The sequence below is a fragment of the Oncorhynchus keta genome, chromosome 6, assembly GCF_023373465.1.
Source record: "Oncorhynchus keta strain PuntledgeMale-10-30-2019 chromosome 6, Oket_V2, whole genome shotgun sequence".
Lineage (NCBI taxonomy): Eukaryota > Metazoa > Chordata > Actinopteri > Salmoniformes > Salmonidae > Oncorhynchus > Oncorhynchus keta.
Genome location: NC_068426.1, coordinates 19,170,739 through 19,195,274, shown reverse-complemented (window position 1 = coordinate 19,195,274; position 24,536 = coordinate 19,170,739). Strand labels below are relative to the sequence as shown.

General features: G+C 45.7%; 1 protein-coding gene across 2 annotated transcripts in view; it reads left to right on the top strand.

Annotated features, from left to right (window-relative positions):
- Positions 1 to 24,536, top strand: part of LOC118385168 (neuroligin-2-like) — a 97,310-nt gene that overhangs the window by 51,537 nt on the left and 21,237 nt on the right. For both annotated transcript variants that reach the window (XM_035772069.2, XM_052521066.1), the window contains one exon: positions 5,525 to 5,674. In XM_035772069.2, the coding sequence (XP_035627962.2) occupies positions 5,525 to 5,674 (150 nt within the window). The remainder of the gene's footprint in view (positions 1 to 5,524; positions 5,675 to 24,536) is intronic.

The following is a 24,536-nucleotide window of genomic DNA, read 5'->3' as shown; positions in this document are numbered from 1 at the left end:
TAGAGCCAAGGATCAAGAAATTAGACCTATATCTCTCGGGAATAGAACAAAACAAACACAACAATACAATACACTCAACAATACAATAAACTCATTCACATATCACTTAAATTGTATAACTTCAATTCAAACCCTCAAAAAACAGAATCCTCCCCCATGTTTTACACACATCTCTCTGTATGAGAGTAATGTAAAACAAAACGGAATCCTGAATCCTCCCCCATGTTTTACACACATCTCTCCGTATGAGAGTAATGTAAAACAAAACTTAATCCTCCCCCATGTTTTACACACATCTCTCTGTATGAGAGTAATGTAAAACAAAACTTAATCCTCCCCCATGTTTTACACACATCTCTCTGTATGAGAGTAATGTAAAACAAAACTTAATCCTCCCCCATGTTTTACACACATCTCTCTGTATGAGAGTAATGTAAAACAAAACTGAATCCTCCCCCATGTTTTACACACATCTCTCTGTATGAGAGTAATGTAAAACAAAACTGAAAACAAATATAAAACAACATTTCAGCTAATCCTAATCAAATTAAAATCACTAAACTGAAAAAAAAACTCCACAAAGAAAAATGATTTAACCCCTATGGTCATAGGAAAATAGACTTAAAGCAGCATACCCTTAGTTAAAAGCAATGCCCTACTCCCTCTTCACACTGGTCCAAATTACACATATGGATAAGAAACATATTTACCAATTACACAAATTATTTTGAAAGCAGTATTACAAATGACCATAATGTCATTATCCAAATGGCTTTCCAATGCGGGTGATCAAGCCACAACGGAAAGTCATCAGAAGGTCATAGGTCATACAAAACCCTCCAAAGCAGTGTTTTGCACTATATGAAACAATTTGCAAACAATAATCAACTAGTTCCAAACATTTTTGTATTTCCATGTTCCCAGAACATATATAAGCCCCTATAATACCTTTCAACTACAACAAAAAACTTCCCGGCCCCCTCCAATGTGGTAGTTTATGGCCTCCATTTCACTCACTCTCCCCCAGAGTATCGTCCCTGGAAACATTCCAGAGAGAGACAGTGAAATATCCATTTTCCCAGAGAAAACACAAAAACACGTATTATTCATTTACACTACATGACTCAGAAACTCAAACGTGAAACTATAAACCAAACCTAATGATAATTCCACTGTACCTCAAATCATTAATCATATGTTTTAATCAAATCAATGTATATGCATGATACAATGTTTAATTAAGTTAAATCAACTCCTAAAAAAAAACTCTTGATCAGCAACCTAATAATTTCAATCTGTTGATATAAATTTTGTAAAAACCAATCCTGATTCTTTTAAACAAATCTAAAATCCTTCAAAAGTCGGTGCTGTCTCATCATCGTAAAAATACAAATAAACATATTTCCCCCCACCACTGATATCCACAAAGGTCAATACTGTTCAGCACATCCATTAATGATCTTCCTTTAGTCTGTACAGGGTCTGAAATTCCAATGTATGCAGATGATACATTGATAAATTCATGCAAATAACAAACTACACAAGAACTCACTACTGTAGCACATCCATAATTAAAATCTATGATACTCCCCCACTTAACATACTAGTTTAGTCTTTGGCCCAATCTTGCTTTTCAACATTCATACCCATTCAGTCTTCTGTCAACAGGTTGGCGTACTATTCAATCCAGCAACCATCTTTAATGACCTGACATTTTTCCACATAATGGAAACATACCATAACGTTAGACTACATGAACTTTCCTGCTCAAATTAACTGGTGTTACTTAAACAATCAAACCAAGAATCAATAACCATCAGAATCTATCCTTACGATGTTTTATGATTCAGACATCCAGTCTCCCAATTCTCATAGCCTAATACAGTAAATATAAACGCCACAAATCTATGATGCCCACCTAGCGAATCAGCTGCTAGAAATACAGAATAAAATGTACCTGAACAACGGTCAAAACAATTAGAGTAAGGTTATTGTATATTCAAACTAATAACGCAAACGTACGTTATTCTACAACAATCTACCTGCCTCCAGCAGCTTTCCCTGACAATTAGTAGCCAACTAACTCTCTTCCATACTCCCCCCAGTTGGGCAAAAATATAACCCCTCTCATTTCAACGTTTTTTCCTTACCTCTATCGTAAGATTAAAACCCAACTTTATAACTTCCTCTTTGCTCTCCACACTTATGAAATGTATCCTATTTCTTCAAAAATAACACACGCAGCGCTAAAATTATAACATGCGTCAGTCAATCTATAAGAATGAAAAACATTTCAGTAACCACTTTCCTATCGCCATTCTCTCCCCGCTAATCATTCAGAATTTCTTTAATTTAGGTAACTGTCTTCTCTATTGATACAGTAATTTAAATACGACCCAATTCTCAATACATTATTCCAGCAGATAACGTAGTGAACAGACATCGTCTTGCATCAGAATTCGCTTCGTTATTATTTTAAATTGAATTAGTCAATTTAACCTAAACAATCTATTGAAAACGTTCAATTTATCTCTTATACAAACACTAGCGACCATAACTTTCCAGGCAAAACATACAAATAGATTATTTACAATCAAAAACTCTGAATTCAGCCAGCGCTATGACTGGGAAAGGAACTCGGGCCTCCAGCGTGGCAGGCGAGAATTCTACCACTGAACCACTTACTCCGGATATAAACCCCATTTACAAAGTCAAATCAAAACACGTCACTATCGCTAATTCCCAGAAGAATAATAGCCCAATTTTAATAGTACAAACGTCACTCCAGCTATGATTCTCAAATTCCAGCCATGATTCTCAAATTCCAAATTACACATATTAGCAATCAAAGAATAAAATCGACACTAATGACTAGGAAACAGATATTGCGCCTTTTAATTAAAAGTAGATTATGTTTACTTATGCAACGTCTTTCAATTACTTTACTACATCACATTAATCACGCAATGATAATTAGTTTGATGGAAAACCTTAGGCTTTGTACAACATTATAAATTACATCGAGCATCCCTCGAATTCTCTTTAACTTTATGGAAAACAGTTTATTCAATAAATCCCGCAACTTCTCTCATACTGGGAAGAAAAATTATAACATGTTCAGACATTAAGGGCAGTTTAATTTAACATGTTTCACCCAGACGGAGATAATCCAATATGGGTTCGATAGTTACATCGTTAGGGTAAGATAACCAAAAGTGGACACACTCTAATCAGTTTCTAGAGCTCAATTTCACATATTTTGTATATTATTTTAATAGTGCTTAAAAACTTAATCTTTATCAAATTATCCATTTAAGATATCAACTCAAAACCTACCTACGTCTACGAATGGGTGGTTTAAATTGTATCTAATCATTCTCCGCATTACTTTATACACACATACCATTTATCATAATTTCAAATAATTCACAGAATCTATATAAAACTTTAAAAATCTTAGGTACTCACACAATAACTTTCAGGATCATCCACACAGGATTGGTCAGATTTTCACATAGAACTTGTTCAGACGTCCACACAGGTCATCAAAAGGTTTGCCCACACAGAGTAAACCCTACCCCGCTCACACAGAACGGTCCGACTCACACAGAGTAACCCAAAGCATACCTGGCTAGCACATTTAAAATAATTGGAATTCACCACATCTGAGGGTCACTTAGACAAATCACACAGATGCACAGAATGAGGTCCTTCTTCCAATAGGGCTTCACCAAGTGCCGTGTTTTCACCTAGAACACACAGACCCCCTGGCCCATCACCCCGACAGACCTCACCAAATCCCCACTGTGATCAATTCAGTGTCAGGAGGGCTCTTGGTCACTGGCAACCGGACAGTGCAGAGTATTTTTTGAGTCCACAAAACCCCCAGAATACTCTCCTCTGACTCGGCCCTGCTTACGCCGCCAAGGTGCCTTCCTTACAAAGGAATTCGTGCTCAGAGTATACGTAACAGGCATCATTTAAAAACTCTACTTCAAATCTGTGTGTGGTTCGCTCACCTTTTTCTTTAAAAAAAAACTCAGTTCGAGATGTGGTATCCACTCGGCTCGCTTCCTCTTAGATCAAAGGTTGGTCCATCTGCTTCGTTCCCGAAGTGTGGTTCTCCCTGAGATCCCAAGTTTTAGGGGATCCCTCGTGCACGATTTATTTACCTAGATCGTAGGAACGGTCACCGAGTGAAGATTCACATCCCCTCCTCATCGCCAAATGTCGTGGAAATTTCCTCTATTTACCAAATCATGGGAGCAAACCACACACACACGTCAGAGTTAGTTATAAAAGTCCATCTTTAATTATATGAGCTCTTATCACAATCCTGTGACTCTCAGATAAATTCAGTGTCTCTCAGTGAATTCTCTGAGAGCCCCCTTACAATGCAACTGAGTTCCTTTAAATAGCAAAGACACACATAGTCAGACAGCATAGACATAATTCATCGTTCAGCTTTGTCTCCTTTCCCAAACCCCAGAACCATAAACCAAATCCTCCATATCAACAGGCATATATCAAATTGTAATTTAGATACAACCAACTCAAAATACAACCTCCTGGACAAACTCACGGAGAGGAGGGTGAGGCTATAGGTTAAGATAAAAGCAACATTAGAGGGAGCATAGAATGATTCCAGACACTGCAACCCCCCTTTCCCCATTGGGAAAGGTAGGGGGTAAAAGATATGTTTACACATGATGACACTTTGACCTCTCCCCTCTCTGTGGCCCATGCAACTTAGTCCTGACATAGAACAGATAACTGCCAATGGCCACCACTATAGTACAACAAAATACATTCTTATGAGAAATAATTCAAAAGCATATCATGAAAATAACACATCTTATCTATGCTACTCAACTAATTCTGATAATTACACAACAGTATCCAAGTGGTTAGAGTATTGGGCTAGTAACCAGCAGGTATCCAAGTGGTTAGAGTGTTGGACTAATAACCAAAAGGTTGCAAAATCAAATCCCTGAGCTGACAAGGTAAAAATCTGTGGTTCTGAACAAGGCTGTTAACCCACTGTTTCTAGGCCATCATTGAACATAAGAATGTGTTCTTAACTGACTTGCCTAGTTAAATAAAGATTTTAAAAAATCATGCCTGTGATTTTGGAATGAGAGGTGTCCATATACTTTTGGTCATGTAGTTTAGTTGAAGATGAGAGGCCACAGTAGAAAAGGGAGATTGAATGGCACATATGCAGAAATGGATATATGATTTGAGTGAATGATGTGTTGTGGACATTCCTGTGGGTGATTTTTTGTAAATACACTAAAAGTTGTGTCATCTGTTCCTCAGAATCTAAAGTTGTTCTACTTCTGTCTCTTTCTCTCATCCTGTGTGTGTGTGTGTGTGTGTGTGTGTGTGTGTGTGTGTGTGTGTGTGTGTGTGTGTGTGTGTGTGTGTGTGTGTGTGTGTGTGTGTGTGTGTGTGTGTGTGTGTGTGTGTGTGTGTGTGTGTGTCTGTGTCTGTGTCTGTGTCCGTGTCCCTCTCTTCCCCACAGATATCCGTGACCGTCGGAAGAAGCCAGTGATGTTGTTCATTCATGGCGGCTCCTACATGGAGGGGGCGGGAAACATGTTCGACGCCAGCGTCCTCGCAGCCTACGGCAACGTCATCGTGGTCACCATGAACTACCGTCTGGGCGTACTTGGTGAGTATGTCTGTCGGCATACTATGACATCACTTCCTGTTTGCACCGTCAGTCCTCAGTACTCTTAGTCTATGGTTTATCTCTCCTGAATTAGATGCCTTGAAATTATATAGAGCAAGGATTTTTTTCCTGATCATGTAAACTGACCAGGAAAAGTTATGGGTCATTCTTGTACAGATGTAGGATCTTAATTTGAGCCAGTCTCCTAAAGCAGGAAAATCTTCCAGCAGGGGTTGATACATTTTTTGTTAAGGCAAATCAAGTCTTACATTTTAAAATGTAAATTACAAACTTTTGAAAACCTTGAAAATACTACAAGTCTGCATTTCCTGCAATGCAGGAACATTTTCAGCAACAAAAGAGTGATCCAATCCTGATCCTACATCTGTAGTCTACAGCTAGGTCCTGGACTTTGTCCTGACCACATGACCTGAACAGGAGAACCATCTGGCCCTAGCTGAACCATGACCTGAGCATTGTGTGGTCTGCCCCTGTGTACAGACTGAGCCAGTGGACAGGAATTTAGTCAGCTGTTCTGAGGGGCTGACTGCCTGCTTGTTTCAACAGGTGTTTGTTTGTATACAGTTCACCACAGTATCCATTGTGGTTGCCAGGTTGGGTAATGGGATCTTGTTTACTATATCAAGCCTGTCTCAACACATCAGAGTATTCTTCAAGAGAGAAATTGGAGGACTTTATGATACAGTTCAAGCTTTCCAACTAGTGTAAACCGAGTGAAATGTGACCCAGACAGTCATTGACAGACCGGGCCAGCCAGAGGTTGAGAGGTTTGAGAGTTTAAGGTGCACCTGGCAGCAGTCCTGCTAAATTTGGGCCCGTCTGTTTTGTGGTCATGTTTCATGTGCTATTATGATTTCCTACATCTGTCTGACTAACTGGAAACATTATTGAGTGGAGCGTGAGAACAATCCTCTGTGTGAACTCCAGTTCTCTTAACGCACTATTTAATCCTTGCGCTGCATGCCGCTGTAATGGACCGATCCAAATGCTCCTCAATGGTGTGCATGTTCACGTCATTCTTAAGCCAAATAGTAGTCATTTCCTGTGTGATTTACATGCTCATGTGTGTAGTAGTTGTGTATGTACTGCATGTGTGTGCGTCTGTATATGTATTATGTAGGTATGTGTGTAATTTACCCTTGTGTAGTGTACCACACACACACACTGACACAGAGGCAAAGAGCGATCTTGCTGAGCGATGCAGAGGGATGATGCAGTGTCCTCGATTCCTCTAACATGGTTGAACATTTTGGTACGTGGGCGAGTAGACTAACCTCTCTCTCTCTCCCTCTGTTCTGCTTCAACTGGGTTACTCTACTGTACTGAAGGGATTATATGTGTGTGTGTGTGTGTGTGTGTGTGTGTGTGTGTGTGTGTGTGTGTGTGTGTGTGTGTGTGTGTGTGTGTGTGTGTGTGTGTGTGTGTGTGTGTGTGTGTGTGTGTGTGTGTGTGTGTTTGTATGTGTGTGTCTGTGTTTGTTAGGGAGTTTGTGTGTATGCGTGTACGTGCTTGTGTGTATGCGTGCATTTATGCATACATGTATTAGTGTGTGTGTGTGCATTTTGTATTAGTGTGTGTGTGTGCATTGTGTGTGTATGTGTACGTGTGCGTATTTGAATAAGTAACAGTAGAAATTGTGCCATCCACCCTCACCACCTCTCTCATTGGACAAACCATTTTTGGCCGAAAAAGAGAAAGACGACTGCTCGACATTTCAACAATATGTTTAGCACATAATCTTTAGTATCATATCATACTTATGCACATGCACACTGACATATGCCAACCTGATTTCAGCCTCTCTTTAAGAGCGAGATAGGGGGATATAAAGGGAGGGAGCGAGAGAGAAGGGGGATAGAGACAGATGAGAGAGGGAGAAACAGAGAGAGAGCGTTAGAGAGAGAAGGAGAAACAGAGAGAGAGAGCGTTAGAGAGAGAAGGAGAAACAGAGAGAGAGAGCGTTAGAGAGAGAAGGAGAAACAGAGAGAGAGAGCGTTAGAGAGAGAAGGAGAAACAGAGAGAGAGAGCGTTAGAGAGAGAAGGAGAAACAGAGAGAGAGCGTTAGAGAGAGAAGGAGAAACAGAGAGAGCGTTAGAGAGAGAAGGAGAAACAGAGAGAGAGCGTTAGAGAGAGAAGGAGAAACAGAGAGAGAGCGTTAGAGAGAGAAGGAGAAACAGAGAGAGAGAGCGTTAGAGAGAGAAGGAGAAACAGAGATACAGTGTTAGAGAGAGAAGGAGAAACAGAGAGAGAGAGCGTTAGAGAGAGAAGGAGAAACAGAGAGAGAGAGCGTTAGAGAGAGAAGGAGAAACAGAGAGAGAGCGTTAGAGAGAGAAGGAGAAACAGAGAGAGAGAGCGTTAGAGAGAGAAGGAGAAACAGAGATACAGTGTTAGAGAGAGAAGGAGAAACAGAGAGAGAGAGCGTTAGAGAGAGAAGGAGAAACAGAGAGAGAGAGCGTTAGAGAGAGAAGGAGAAACAGAGAGAGAGAGCGTTAGAGAGAGAAGGAGAAACAGAGATACAGTGTTAGAGAGAGAAGGAGAAACAGAGAGAGAGAGCGTTAGACAGAAGGAGAAACAGAGAGAGAGCGTTAGACAGAAGGAGAAACAGAGAGAGAGCGTTAGAGAGAGAAGGAGAAACAGAGAGAGAGCGTTAGAGAGAGAAGGAGAAACAGAGAGAGAGAGCGTTAGAGAGAGAAGGAGAAACAGAGAGAGAGAGCGTTAGAGAGAGAAGGAGAAACAGAGAGAGAGAGAGCGTTAGAGAGAGAAGGAGAAACAGAGAGAGAGAGTTAGAGAGAGAAGGAGAAACAGAGAGAGAGCGTTAGAAAGAGAAGGAGAAACAGAGAGAGAGAGTTAGAGAGAGAAGGAGAAACAGAGAGAGAGCGTTAGAGAGAGAAGGAGAAACAGAGAGAGAGAGCGTTAGAGAGAGAAGGAGAAACAGAGAGAGAGCGTTAGAGAGAGAAGGAGAAACAGAGAGAGAGAGCGTTAGAGAGAGAAGGAGAAACAGAGAGAGAGAGCGTTAGAGAGAGAAGGAGAAACAGAGAGAGAGAGAGCGTTAGAGAGAGAAGGAGAAACAGAGAGAGAGAGTTAGAGAGAGAAGGAGAAACAGAGATACAGTGTTAGAGAGAGAAGGAGAAACAGTGAGAGAGAGAGCGTTAGACAGAAGGAGAAACAGAGAGAGAGCGTTAGACAGAAGGAGAAACAGAGAGAGAGCGTTAGAGAGAGAAGGAGAAACAGAGAGAGAGCGTTAGAAAGAGAAGGAGAAACAGAGAGAGAGCGTTAGAGAGAGAAGGAGAAACAGAGAGAGAGAGCGTTAGAGAGAGAAGGAGAAACAGAGAGAGAGCGTTAGAGAGAGAAGGAGAAACAGAGAGAGAGCGTTAGAGAGAGAAGGAGAAACAGAGAGAGAGAGCGTTAGAGAGAGAAGGAGAAACAGAGAGAGAGAGCGTTAGAGAGAGAAGGAGAAACAGAGAGAGAGAGCGTTAGAGAGAGAAGGAGAAACAGAGAGAGATCGTTAGAGAGAGAAGGAGAAACAGAGAGAGAGAGCGTTAGACAGAAGGAGAAACAGAGAGAGAGAGTGTTAGAGAGAGAAGGAGAAACAGAGAGAGAGCATTAGAGAGAGAAGGAGAAACAGAGAGAGAGCGTTAGAGAGAGAAGGAGAAACAGAGAGAGAGCGTTAGAGAGAGAAGGAGAAACAGAGAGAGAGAGCGTTAGAGAGAGAAGGAGAAACAGAGAGAGAGCGTTAGAGAGAGAAGGAGAAACAGAGAGAGAGCGTTAGGGAGAGAAGGAGAAACAGAGAGAGAGCGTTAGAGAGAGAAGGAGAAACAGAGAGAGAGCGTTAGAGAGAGAAGGAGAAACAGAGAGAGAGAGAGCGTTAGAGAGAGAATGAGAAACAGAGATACAGTGCTAGAGAGAGAAGGAGAAACAGAGAGAGAGCGTTAGGGAGAGAAGGAGAAACAGAGAGAGAGCGTTAGAGAGAGAAGGAGAAACAGAGAGAGAGCGTTAGGGAGAGAAGGAGAAACAGAGAGAGAGAGAGCGTTAGAGAGAGAATGAGAAACAGAGATACAGTGTTAGAGAGAGAAGGAGAAACAGAGAGAGAGCGTTAGGGAGAGAAGGAGAAACAGAGAGAGAGCGTTAGAGAGAGAAGGAGAAACAGAGAGAGAGCGTTAGAGAGAGAAGGAGAAACAGAGAGAGAGAGAGCGTTAGAGAGAGAAGGAGAAACAGAGAGAGAGCGTTAGAGAGAGAAGGAGAAACAGAGAGAGAGCGTTAGAGAGAGAAGGAGAAACAGAGAGAGAGCGTTAGAGAGAGAAGGAGAAACAGAGAGAGAGAGAGCGTTAGAGAGAGAAGGAGAAACAGAGAGAGAGCGTTAGAGAGAGAAGGAGAAACAGAGAGAGAGAGAGCGTTAGAGAGAGAAGGAGAAACAGAGAGAGAGCGTTAGAGAGAGAAGGAGAAACAGAGAGAGAGCGTTAGAGAGAGAAGGAGAAACAGAGAGAGAGCGTTAGGGAGAGAAGGAGAAACAGAGAGAGAGCGTTAGAGAGAGAAGGAGAAACAGAGAGAGAGAGAGCGTTAGAGAGAGAAGGAGAAACAGAGAGAGAGCGTTAGAGAGAGAAGGAGAAACAGAGAGAGAGCGTTAGGGAGAGAAGGAGAAACAGAGAGAGAGCGTTAGAGAGAGAAGGAGAAACAGAGAGAGAGCGTTAGAGAGAGAAGGAGAAACAGAGAGAGAGCGTTAGGGAGAGAAGGAGAAACAGAGAGAGAGCGTTAGAGAGAGAAGGAGAAACAGAGAGAGAGAGAGCGTTAGAGAGAGAATGAGAAACAGAGATACAGTGTTAGAGAGAGAAGGAGAAACAGAGAGAGAGCGTTAGAGAGAGAAGGAGAAACAGAGAGAGAGAGCGTTAGAGAGAGAAGTAGAAACAGAGAGAGAGAGCGTTAGAGAGAGAAGGAGAAACAGTGAGAGAGCGTTAGAGAGAGAAGGAGAAACAGAGAGAGAGAGAGCGTTAGAGAGAGAATGAGAAACAGAGATACAGTGTTAGAGAGAGAAGGAGAAACAGAGAGAGAGCGTTAGAGAGAGAAGGAGAAACAGAGAGAGAGAGCGTTAGAGAGAGAAGGAGAAACAGAGAGAGAGAGCATTAGAGAGAGAAGGAGAAATAGAGAGAGAGCGTTAGAGAGAGAAGGAGAAACAGAGAGAGAGAGAGCGTTAGAGAGAGAAGGAGAGACAGAGAGAGAGCGTTAGAGAGAGAAGGAGAAACAGAGAGAGAGCGTTAGACAGAAGGAGAAACAGAGAGAGAGAGTGTTAGAGAGAGAAGGAGAAACAGAGAGAGAGAGCGTTAGAGAGAGAATGAGAAACAGAGAGAGAGCATTAGACAGAAGGAGAAACAGAGAGAGAGAGCGTTAGAGAGAGAAGGAGAAACAGAGAGAGAGAGCGGAAACAGAGAGAGAGAGCGTTAGAGAGAGAAGGAGAAACAGAGAGAGAGCGTTAGAGAGAGAAGGAGAAACAGAGAGAGAGAGCATTAGAGAGAGAAGGAGAAACAGGGAGAGAGAGAGTTAGAGAGAGAAGGAGAAACAGAGAGAGAGAGCGTTAGAGAGAGAAGGAGAAACAGAGAGAGAGAGCGTTAGAGAGAGAAGGAGAAACAGAGAGAGAGCATTAGAGAGAGAAGGAGAAACAGAGAGAGAGCGTTAGAGAGAGAAGGAGAAACAGAGAGAGAGAGAGCGTTAGAGAGAGAAGGAGAAACAGAGAGAGAGAGCGTTAGAGAGAGAAGGAGAAACAGAGAGAGAGAGCGTTAGAGAGAGAAGGAGAAACAGAGAGAGAGCGTTAGAGAGAGAAGGAGAAACAGAGAGAGAGCGTTAGAGAGAGAAGGAGAAACAGAGAGAGAGAGCGTTAGAGAGAGAAGGAGAAACAGAGAGAGAGCGTTAGAGAGAGAAGGAGAAACAGAGAGAGAGCGTTAGAGAGAGAAGGAGAAACAGAGAGAGAGCGTTAGAGAGAGAAGGAGAAACAGAGAGAGAGAGCGTTAGAGAGAGAAGGAGAAACAGAGAGAGAGCGTTAGAGAGAGAAGGAGAAACAGAGAGAGAGCGTTAGAGAGAGAAGGAGAAACAGAGAGAGAGCGTTAGAGAGAGAAGGAGAAACAGAGAGAGAGAGAGCGTTAGAGAGAGAAGGAGAAACAGAGAGAGAGAGAGCGTTAGAGAGAGAAGGAGAAACAGAGAGAGAGCGTTAGAGAGAGAAGGAGAAACAGAGAGAGAGCGTTAGAGAGAGAAGGAGAAACAGAGAGAGAGCGTTAGAGAGAGAAGGAGAAACAGAGAGAGAGAGCGTTAGAGAGAGAAGGAGAAACAGAGAGAGAGCGTTAGAGAGAGAAGGAGAAACAGAGAGAGAGCGTTAGAGAGAGAAGGAGAAACAGAGAGAGAGCGTTAGAGAGAGAAGGAGAAACAGAGAGAGAGAGCGTTAGAGAGAGAAGGAGAAACAGAGAGAGAGCGTTAGAGAGAGAAGGAGAAACAGAGAGAGAGCGTTAGAGAGAGAAGGAGAAACAGAGAGAGAGCGTTAGAGAGAGAAGGAGAAACAGAGAGAGAGCGTTAGAGAGAGAAGGAGAAACAGAGAGAGAGAGCGTTAGAGAGAGAAGGAGAAACAGAGAGAGAGCGTTAGAGAGAGAAGGAGAAACAGAGAGAGAGCGTTAGAGAGAGAAGGAGAAACAGAGAGAGAGCGTTAGAGAGAGAAGGAGAAACAGAGAGAGAGCGTTAGAGAGAGAAGGAGAAACAGAGAGAGAGCGTTAGAGAGAGAAGGAGAAACAGAGAGAGAGAGCGTTAGAGAGAGAAGGAGAAACAGAGAGAGAGCGTTAGAGAGAGAAGGAGAAACAGAGAGAGAGCGTTAGAGAGAGAAGGAGAAACAGAGAGAGAGCGTTAGAGAGAGAAGGAGAAACAGAGAGAGAGCGTTAGAGAGAGAAGGAGAAACAGAAGGGGAGATGAGAACAGTCTAAAAATAACCCATCAGAAGTGCTTTTTAAATCTGCAGCGAAGCAAAGAATTCATTCAATCAAAATGTGTTAATGCAATATGGCCACAGCGCGCGCGCGCACACACACACACACACACACACACACACACACACACACACACACACACACACACACACACACACACACACACACACACACACACACACACACACACACACACACACACACACACACACACACACACTTGCAGTATCTCTCTATACTGTCTTACAATTTCATAAGGGTTTCAAACAAATGAAACGTTTTTGTGGATGTTAGATTAATTTATGATATGTTTGTGCTTTGTGAAAGGGGAAAAGATGTCTGATGTCTGTTTGAGAAGAATCCCAAATGTCTGCCATGTGCAGTCCAGGAGTGTTTAGCATGGTGAAGATAGGAGTGTGTATACTAGTACATAGAGATCCAGCCCAATGCTGCTGCCTCCCCCCTACTGTCCTCCTGGCTGCTCCAGCCCAATGCTACTGCCTCCCCCTACTGTCCTCCTGGCTGCTCCAGCCCAATGCTGCTGCCTCCCCCCTACCGTCCTCCTGGCTGCTCCAGCCCAATGCTACTGCCTCCCCCCTACTGTCCTCCTGGCTGCTCCAGCCCAATGCTGCTGCCTCCCCCCTACCATTCTCCTGGCTGCTCCAGCCCAATGCTGCTGCCTCCCCCCTACCATTCTCCTGGCTGCTCCAGCCCAATGCTGCTGCCTCCCCCCTACCATTCTCCTGGCTGCTCCAGCCCAATGCTGCTGCCTCCCCCCTACCATTCTCCTGGCTGCTCCAGCCCAATGCTGCTGCCTCCCCCCTACCATCCTCCTGGCTTCTCCAGCCCAATGCTGCTGCCTCCCCTACCATCCTCCTGGCTTCTCCAGCCCAATGCTGCTGCCTCCCCCCTACCATCCTCCTGGCTGCTCCAGCCCAATGCTGCTGCCTCCCCCCTACCATCCTCCTGGCTGCTCCAGCCCAATGCTGCTGCCTACCCCCTACCATCCTCCTGGCTGCTCCAGCCCAATGCTGCTGCCTTCCCCCTACCATCCTCCTGGCTTCTCCAGCCAATGCTGCTGCCTCCCCCCTACCATCCTCCTGGCTTCTCCAGCCCAATGCTGCTGCCTTCCCCCTACCATCCTCCTGGCTTCTCCAGCCAATGCTGCTGCCTCCCCCTACCATCCTCCTGGCTTCTCCAGCTCAATGCTGCTGCCTTCCCCCTACCATTCTCCTGGCTGCTCCAGCCCAATGCTGCTGCCTGCTCACCTCCCCTCTACCGTCCTCCTGGCTGCTCACCTCCCCCCTACCATCCTCCTGGCTGCTCACCTCCCCCCATACCGTCCTCCTGGCTGCTCCAGCCCAATGCTGCTGCCTGCTCAACCTCCCCCCTACCGTCCTCCTGGCTGCTCACCTCCCCCCTACTGTTCTCCTGGCTGCTCACCTCCCCCCTACCGTCCTCCTGGCTGCTCACCTCCCCCGTACCGTCCTCTTGGCTGCTCCAGCCCTACGCTGCTGCCTGATCAAGGTCCCCCCTACCGTCCTCCTGGCTGCTCACCTCCCCCCTACCGTCCTCTTGGCTGCTCCAGCCCTACGCTGCTGCCTGCTCAAGGTCCCCCCTACCGTCCTCCTGGCTGCTCACCTCCCCCCTACCGTCCTCCTGGCTGCTCACCTCCTCCCTACTGTTCTCCTGGCTGCTCACCTCCCCCCTACCGTCCTCCTGGCTGCTCACCTCCCCCCTACCGTCCTCTTGGCTGCTCCAGCCCAATGCTGCTGCCTGCTCAAGGTCCCCCCTACCATCCTCCTGGCTGCTCACCTCTCCCCTACTGTCCTCCTGGCTGCTCCAGCCCAATGCTGCTGCCTGCTCACCTCCCCCCTATCGTCCTCCTGGCTGCTCACCTCCCCCCACCGTCCTCCTGCCTGCTCAACCTCCCCCCTACCGTCCTCCTGGCTGCTCACCTCCCCCCTACTGTTCTCCTGGCTGCTCACCTCCCCCCTACCGTCCTCCTGACTGCTCACCTCCCTCCTACCATCCTCTTGGCTGCTCCAGCCCAATGCTGCTGCCTGCTCACCTCCCCCTACCGTCCTCCTGGCTGCTCACCTCCCCCCTACCATCCCCCTGGCTGCTCACCTCCCCCCTACCGTCCTCCTGGCTGCTCACCTCCCCCTACTATCCTCCTGGCTGCTCACCTCCCCCCTACTGTCCTCCTGGCTGCTCCAGCCCAATGTTACTGCCTCCTTCCTTTCCCCTACTGTCCTCCTGGCTGCTCCAGCCCAATGCTGCTGCCTGCTAACCTCCCCCCTACTGTCCTCCTGGCTGCTCACCTCCCCCCTACTGTCCTCCTGGCTGCTCACCTCCCCCCTACCGTCCTCCTGGCTGCTCACCTCCCCCCTACTGTCCTCTTGGCTGCTCCAGCCCAATGCTGCTGCCTGCTCAAGGTCCCCCCTACCGTCCTCCTGGCTGCTCACCTCCCCACTACCGTCCTCCTGGCTGCTCACCTCCCCCCTACTGTTCTCCTGGCTACTCACCTCCCCCCTACCATCCTCCTGGCTGCTCACCTCCCCCCTACCGTCCTCTTGGCTGCTCCAGCCCAATGCTGCTGCCTGCTCACCTTCCCCCTATCGTCCTCCTGGCTGCTCACCTTCCCCCTACTGTCCTCCTGGCCGCTCCAGCCCAATGCTACTGCCTCCTTCCTTTCCCCTACTGTCATCCTGGCTGCTCCAGCCCAATGCTGCTGCCTGCTAACCCCCCTACTGTCCTCCTGGCTGCTCCAGCCCAATGCTGCTGCCTCCCACCTTCCCCCTACTGTCCTCCTGGCTGCTCCAGCCCAATGCTGCCTGCTCACCTCCTCCCTACTGTCCTCCTGGCTTCTCCAGTCCAATGCTGCCTGCTCACCTCCTCCCTACTGTCCTCCTGGCTGCTCCAGCCCAATGCTGCCTGCTCACCTCCTCCCTACTGTCCTCCTGGCTGCTCCAGCCCAATGCTGCCTGCTCACCTCCTCCCTACTGTCCTCCTGGCTTCTCCAGTCCAATGCTGCCTGCTCACCTCCTCCTTACTGTCCTCCTGGCTGCTCCAGCCCAATGCTGCCTGCTCACCTCCTCCCTACTGTCCTCCTGGCTTCTCCAGTCCAATGCTGCTGCCTACTCACCTTACCATTACCTTCCTCCTGGCTGCTCCAGGCCAATGCAGCCTCCTGATTTGTGCTGCACAGCCATCTGTTCAGACTAATTAACTAATTAACTAATTAATGAACTCTGGGGAAGGGCCAACCATCACTGGACTGTGGGAGAGAGAGAGAGGCTTCTCACCTCAGGAAGAGAAATGTAACACTTTGCTGTCTTCATCTTCTCCTTCTTCTCCTCCAACCACTCCTCTCTTCTTCTCCTCTCGATCATTTCATCCCCATTCTCTCCATCAGATCAGACCCATCGCTCTGATTGAACAGGATCGGAAGACTCCTAATGAGTTCATCTCATGTGTTTGTTTCTCTCCTCTCTACCAACAAACACCAAATCCCTGAGTGATCATTCCCAGCTCTCTCCTTCAGCGTACAGCCTATTGGTTTCAATGTACAGTAATCTCATGATGACAAACCCAGCTCAGATTGAATAAATAGAGCCAGTGTCGGGATTTGAGTATTACGAGAAATCGCATGTTCCCTTTTATAATGAGGTGATCATTTGGTTATTGTTGCATGTGCCTGTCAGGAGAAAGTGAATTTGCCTGCACAAACGTAGCGAGTGGAGGAAGCATGAAATGAAACGAGATGTGGTATAGTGTTACTGTATGGAATAATCATTTAGATGGTGAAACAACATAGAATAGACCACAACCCAATCCTGCATAACACAACAGGATAACACTGGAGAGAGTGCACAACGATTGACATTACAACAGCCCAATAATAAAATAGACGGGTTAGCTGACAATGTCACCGAAACGAAGTGCAAGCTTCAAAGGGGCAGAATCCCGTGTGTTGTTGTGATTCTGGCCGGCCAGATGGTTAACAGCAATGAAAGGAAACTGCCACGTGGTGAATTGTAAGTGTCTCGTTTCAGCCCGATTGATCTTGTTCTTGAGACCATGTCCTGTTTTGAGGTGTTATGACTGATGTCACATCTATGCTAATATGGCTCAAATTTGCTAGCTAGCTAGCTAGCCAACACCTGTACGGATGTATTTTAGAGACATTTGCTCATTGTGCAACTTTATTTATGTTTTCGTTAAACATTGGAGACGAAATATAGTTGACATGTTATGATCAACCTCAACCAACCCTGTCTGTTTTGCCCCATCGTTGCGCACACTTTGGTTGTGTTGCTTATCAACCAACCCGTCTATACAGAAGGATAGGGATTTCTCTGAAACACACAGATACTGATAAAGGCCACGATGGATACGGTTGATCTCACATTGCACAATGAGCAATTTCACCTATGAGTCCAATTTTACGCTGTTAGACACAGACTCGTGTTTACAAGAAGAACAAGCCGCCCGTGAACGAAGTAGTCTGAAAACACTGCGCTTCTCTCTCTGAACACAGCCTCATCTGTGGAAGGCAGACATCTTACGGTAATACTCAATCTGTACTCAATCAGGTCATTTCACATGTTTGTCTGTGGACCTCACTACTGGACTGATTTATCTACAGCCATATGTTCCCTTCTCATCTGCCCCCACCTGCCGTAGCTTTGAAGGCTGTCTCTCCATTTCCCGGTGTTCTTCCCTCTGTCTCTATATCCATATGTATGTTTATGCATCTGTCCTACTCTTCTGTACACTGAGTATAATAAAGAATCATTGCGAATACCTTTCTAATATTGAGTTGCACCCCAATGTTGACTCCAGTGCTTCCCGCAGTTGTGTCAAGTTGTCTGGATGTTCTTTGGGTGGTGGACCATTCATGATAAACACGGGAAACTGTTGAACGTGAAAAACCCAGCAGCGTTGCAGTTCTTGACACAAACTGGTGCGCCTGGCACCTAAATCAAATCATATCAAATGTTGTTGGTCACATACGCATGGTTAGCAGATGTTATTGTGAGTGTAGTGAAGTGCTTCTGCTTCTAGATGCGACAGTGCAGCAGTATCTAACAGGTCATATCTAACAAATTCCACAACAAAACCTAATACACACAATCTAGTAAAGGAATGGGATGAGAATATATAAGTATAAAATATATGGATGAGCAGTGACAGAGCGGCTAAGATGCAATAGATAGAATAGATAGTGTAGTATACAGTATATACATATGAGATAAGTAATGTGAGAAATGTAAACATTCTTAAAGTGGCATTATTAAAGTGAACAATGTTCCATTTATTAAAGTGGCCAATGATATCAAGTCTGTAGGTAGGCAGCCGCCTCTGTGCTAGTGATGGCTGTTTAACAATCAGATAGCCTTGAGATAGAAGCTGTTTTTCAATCTCTCTGTCCCAGCTTTGATGCACCTGTACTGACCTCACCTTCTGGATGGAAGCGCTGTGAACAGGCAGTGGCTCGGGTGGTTGTTGTCCTTGATGATCTTTTTTGCCTTCCTGTGACATCGGGTGCTGTATGTGTCCTGGAGGGCAGGTAGTTTGCCCCCGGTGATGCGTTGTACAGACCGCACCACCCTCTGGAGAGCCCTGCGGTTGTGGGCGGTGCAGTTGCCGTACCAGGCGGTGATACACCCCGACAGGATGCTCTCGATTGTGCACCTGTAAAAGTTAGTGAGGGTTTTCAGTGACATATTTTTTCAGCCTCCTGAGGTTGAAGAGGCGCTGTTGCGCCTTCTCCGCCACGCTGTCTGTGTGGGTGGACCATTTCAGTTTGTCAGTGATATGTACACCGAGGACCTTAAAACATTCCACCTTCTCCACTGCTGTCCTGTCGATGTGGATAAGGGGGTGCTCCCTTTGCTGTTTCCTGAAGTCCACAAGCATCTCTTTTGTTTTGCTGACATTGGGCCCTCACCTTCTCCCTGTAGGCTGTCTTGTTGTTGTTGGTGATCAAGCCTACCACTGTTGTGTCGTCTGCAAACTTGCTGATTGAGTTGGAGGCATGCATGGCCACGCAGTTGTGGGTGAACAGGGAGTACAGGAGGGGCTGAGAACGCACCCTTGTGGGGCCCCAGTGTTGAAGATCAGAGTGGATATGTTGTTTCCTACCTTCACCACCTGGGGGTGGCCTGTCAGGATGTCCAGGACACAGTTTCACAGGGTGGGGTCAAGACCCAGGGACTCAAGCTTAATGATGAGTTTGGAGGGTACTATGGTGTTGAATCCTGAGCTGTAGTCAATGAACAGCATTCTTACATAGGTATTCCTCTTGTCCCGATGGGATAGGGCAGTGTGATGGCGATTACATCATCTGTGGACCTATTGGGGTGGTATGCAAATTGAAGTGGGTCTAGGGTGACAGGTAAGGTAGAGGTGATATGATCCTTGACTAGTCTCAAAGCACTTCATGATGACAGAAGTGAGTACCTCAGGGCGATAGTCATTTAGTTCAACGCCCTTGGCTTTCTTGGGAGCAGGAACAATGGTGGCCATCTTGAAGCATGTGGGAACAGCAGACAGGTATAGGGAATGATTGAATATGTCCGTGTACACTCCAGCCAGCTGGTCTGCACATGCTCTGAGGACGCGGCTGGGGATGCCGTCTGGGCCGGCAGCCTTGCGAGGGTTAACATGTTTAAATGTTTTACTCACGTCGACCACGGAGAAGGAGAGCTCACATTCTTTGGTAGCGGGCCGCATCGGTGGCACTGTATTGACCTCAAAACACACAAAAAAAGTTGTTTAATTTGTCTAGAAGCAAGACGTCGATGTCCGCGACGGGGCAAGTTTTCTTTTTGTAATCCGTGATCGTCTGTAGACCCTGAACCTGGTCAGTCTGTGTCATGGAAAGAGCGGCTGTTCTTAATGTTTGCATACTCGGTGTATATACTGTAGATATAGGATCTTAATTTGATCACAATGTTGCAGGAAATGTTAAACTTGTAGTGTATTTGAGGTTTAAAAAAGGCTTCTGAAATTTGTTATTTCCACTATGACATTTTAGACTTTACGAAAAAAATATTTCATCCCCTACAAAAATGTCCATTCATTATAATCCACATGATAACTCACATTTCCTTTTGCTGCAGGATTATTTTCCTTCTGTAGTGAACTGGCTCAAATTAAGATCCTACATCTGTATCTGTCTCTTATTGACCTTTTCTCTATAATAGATTGGTTCCCTCACACTAATGAGATGTGCATTAGGAGGAGAACAATCTGGCCTAGATGGCCATGTACTCTTATAATCAATACTCGGCAGAAGAGGACTGGCCTCCCCCCGTACGCAGTGTATAGGCGGCATCTTTCCGGGGGTGGTACGGGTCGCCCGCACACAAAATATCAGAATGGTGACATTTACACGATCGGTTTCTATCGCTCATTTGCACGTCATGTCAATGATATCATGTCACCGTGTGGGACTGTGGGTCAATTAACCTTGTCGTTCTAGTTTGTGAGCTAGGTGGGCTGCTGCCTGGGAAGGTCTCCCACTCAGAAGTACGAGATGGGGAGGGGGGCGGCGGTAGGTTGACCTCAGGTCTCCCCACTGATAGCCCGAGGTAGGAGGAACGGGGGAATCTATTGTTGGAATCGGCTAAACTTTGAACATTGAGATATTAAATGAATGATAGGAAATGAAAGAGACTGGGTTCTGTTAGAAGTTAATGGTTCTTAGAAGAAAGACAGAAGGCTTTGGAATGTGTTTGATGGAGGAGAGGAGAGCGATGTGTTGATACAGGGGAGACAGATGGACATCTGTGTATTAGATGAAAGAAGGGTTGAGGTCAGGAGGTGAGGACAGGTTCTCTTAAGAGAGTAATACAGGTTTGGAATCCTGTTACCCTGTTTATTAGCTTCCTGTAGAGACATAAAATGTAAGGATTGGAGAGAAAGGGGAGTGTTTTAAGTAGGATGCATATAAACTGTGAAGTCTGAAATCTTTAGCTGTCTGTTTTCAGCTGTACAGAACCTTTGGGAAGAATAAACTTAGTTAAAGCTCCTCTAGTGTCCGTGGGTTATTTACTCTGAAAATAAGCACCTAACACCATCAAATAGCGCACCTCTGACTTTGTACAGTACTAATACAATTAGTCAAATCAGTCACACAACGAAATGCTACCAAGTAAACCATAATTCATTCATAGTACTGTGAATATATAGTTTCACAGACATATTGTTGCATTTTTTTCTGGTTTGTGTGAAATCGTTAAGAATAATATACAACCAGTCTGCACACCACCAAGGTGAATTGGTTTAGTCTTGACTCTTGGTTGACAGTGTTGGGGGATGAGTAATGTATTGATGCTCGAGTGCCAGATCAACATTCCACAAATGTTTTTCTATTTGTCTTTAATAGATATCAAAAATAAGTCTGGGGTTCCGCAGGGAGCCATACAAGCTAGAACCGCCAATGCCCCCGAGCCTGGTTCCTCTCTAGGTTTCTTCCTATGTACCTGCCTTTCTAAGGGAGCTTTTCCGCTGTGCTTCTACATACATGTGGGTAGACTTTGGACTTCGTGACAACTGCTGATGTAAAAATAAATGTTTTGATGTTTTTGTAGAAGTGTCTCTGTCGTCATCCCATCAGTCCATTACGCTCCATCTTGCCAGGCTCATTTGAATAATTTACTGAATCTACAGTAATGCTTTTTTCCTTGTATCCATCGCCTTTCATATCCCCATTTTCTTAGCTTTTTGTCCCTCTTTCCATTCCATACTACCCTTCTTCCTCTCCTCCTCTCCTCCCTGGGCATAGCTCTCTATTCACCTAGTCATGTATTCATAGATGTGTTTGTTCAGTGACTTCCTGATAATTGTCCTGTTCCTGTCTGAGACACTAGGTCTGTAGGGGCCTGTTCACTCACACAGCAGGCTAGCTATCTCCTATACTCTGACTCTATACACCTGAGTGGCTGGACACACACACACACACACACACACACACACACACACACACACGTACACGCACACGCACACGCACACGCACACGCACACACACACACACACACACACACACACACACACACACACACACACACACTCTCACCTTGGATCAGTGAATAGAACAAGATTTTACTGAGCCACTGTAGTGGAGAAAAACACATCCCAACAATATCATTAGTCCTAATTGGCTCTCACAGCACTGACTCCACTCAGCCAACTGCTCCACCAGTCACCTGTTCAGGTAGAGAGAGAGGTAGAGAGAGAGGTAGGGAGAGAGTTAGAGAGAGAGGTAGAGAGAGAGTCAGAGAGAGAGGTAGGGAGAAAGTTAGAGAGAGAGGTAAGGGAGAGAGTTAGAGAGAGAGGTAGGGAGAGAGTTAGAGAGAGAGGTAGGGAGAGAGTCAGAGAGAGAGGTGGGTAGACAGTTAGAGAGAGAGGTAAGGGAGAGAGTTAGAGAGAGAGGTAGGGAGAGAGTTAGAGAGAGAGTTAGAGAGAGAGGTGTAGAGGTGTAGAGAGAGAGAGAGAGAGAGAGAGAGAGGTATGGAGAAAGTTAGAGAGAGAGGTAGGGAGAGAGGTAGAGAGAGAGGGAGAGAGAGAGAGAGAGGTAGAGAGAGAGAGGTAGAGAGAGAGGGAGAGAGGAGAGAGGTAGAGAGAGGTAGAGAGAGAGAGAGAACGTGTCTGTTACTCATAGCTCATAATTCATGATTAGAACACAGAATTCATCTCAAATACAAAGGTTCAATCCCTCACATACAAGGTCTGTGTGATTATCAAGGTTCAATCCCTCACATACAAGGTCTGTGTGATTATCAAGGTTCAATCCCTCACATACAAGGTCTGTGTGATTATCAAGGTTCAATCCCTCACATACAAGGTCTGTATGATTATCAAGGTTCAATCCCTCACATACAAGGTCTGTGTGATTATCAAGGTTCAATCCCTCACATACAAGGTCTGTGTGATTATCAAGGTTCAATCCCTCACATACAAGGTCTGTGTGATTATCAAGGTTCAATCCCTCACATACAAGGTCTGTGTGATTATCAAGGTGTCCATTACAATAAAGATATGCAGCTACAATGAATTAATGATAATGTTTTTTCACCGTCTCCCGTGATGAAATATACTGTGTTCAATCAATCTTTCACAATATTACACTGATTACTCCCATTGTTGGAAATATTGTAAAGAACCGTCCTAAATATCGGTGTGATATTGTATTGCTACGGTTCCAGAGGCAGGAGGGGCGGTGTTTCATGAAGAGCTGTCTGGTGGATGCTTGCAGAGCTCAAATAACCCTCAATCTAGTGCACTTTATCCTTCCGTTACGTCTTTCTCCCATTCATTTATTTCTCTCCACCATATCCCTCCTCCTCTCTCTCTCCGAGGTTGAAGACTCTCTTCACATTTCCTTGGCCGTTACCGAAAGCGAGTGTAGAATATGCATGAGTTCGGCCTTGTAATCTGCTGCTCTCAGCGCTAAAAGAAGCACAAGGCCCAACTCAGCAGACAGGAAAAGTATCGAAAAGAAAACTTATTGAGCGAGAGAGAGAGAGAGAGAGTGAGAGAGAGAGTGAGAGAGAGAGTGAGAGAGAGAGAGAGAGAGAGAGAGAGAGAGAGAGAGAGAGAGAGAGAGAGAGAGAGAGAGAGAGAGAGAGAGAGAGAGAGAGAGAGAGAGAGAGAGAGAGAGAGAGAGAGAGAGAGAGAGAGAGAGAGAGAGAGAGAGAACAAAAAGATAATTACTTGGCACATTGGAAAGAATTAACCAAAAAACTGAGCAAACTAGAATGCTATTCTAGACAGAGACAGAGAGACAGAGAGATTGAGAGAGAGATTGAAAGAGAAAAAGACAAGAGAGATTGAGAGAGAGATTGGAGAAAATGACTGAGCGAGAGATTGATTTAAGTAAGCTTTGGCAATATTGTACATTGTTACGTCATGCCAATAAAGCAAATTGAATTGAATTGATTGAAAGAGAGATTGAAAGAGGAAAAGACTGAAATAACCTGTCTGATTTATCTTAAATATTTCCCCTCTCCCTCCTATCCTATCAAATAGAATGGGGAAGAGGTCATGTGAGCATGCGAGTGTGTCTGACTTTAAGTCTGTGTTTGTGTATTGTGCCAGAGTGTGTCCAGATCGCTGTGACTGTAGTTCTGGCTGGTTGCCAGGCAACAGAGGCAGGCAGACAGCTCACCACAGCTGCTATGAGATAGGACACATCTTCACGCCTCTGGCTCTAGCCAGTAGTACGGGTCACAGTTCAGAGGTCGTAAGGTCACTGAGACCCTGCCCCTGACCACCATGATCCAAACCATTATCACACTGAGACACCACTCTGTCATCACTCTATCAACTGTCCAATCACCGGGTGACCATTTAGTGAGGCCAGTGGATGAGGACCGCCCAGTGAGTGAACTCACTAATCTAGATCTTTATCTTGATGTCCCTGTACATCTTGATCTGTTTAATCCCTTCCTCTCGCTCTCTAGCTCTCTCTCCTGACTCTCTAGCTCTCTCTCTCCAGACTCTCTAGCTCTCTCTCTCCTGACTCTTTTGCTCTCTCTCATTCTCTCTTTCTCTTTCCCTCCTCTCTCTCTCTTGCTTTCTCACTCTCTCGCTCAAAGCTCAGGGTTTAGAGGTCAGATTGCTGTTGTATTCAGTCCTATTTTGGTCTCTTTTCTTTGACTGTGCCACTGGGGGAAGTTAAGCAGCAGTGGATGAGTGAATGGCTGCATGGCCTATGTCTCTGTCCCTCTGTCTTTCCCCAGGCCTCTCCCCAGGTCTCTCCCCAGACCTCTCCCCAGGCCTCTCCCCAGACCTCTCCCCAGGCCTCTCCCCAGGCCTCTCCCCAGGCCTCTCCCCAGTCCTCTCTCTCTGCCCTTTGCTCTTTAGAAAGGGGG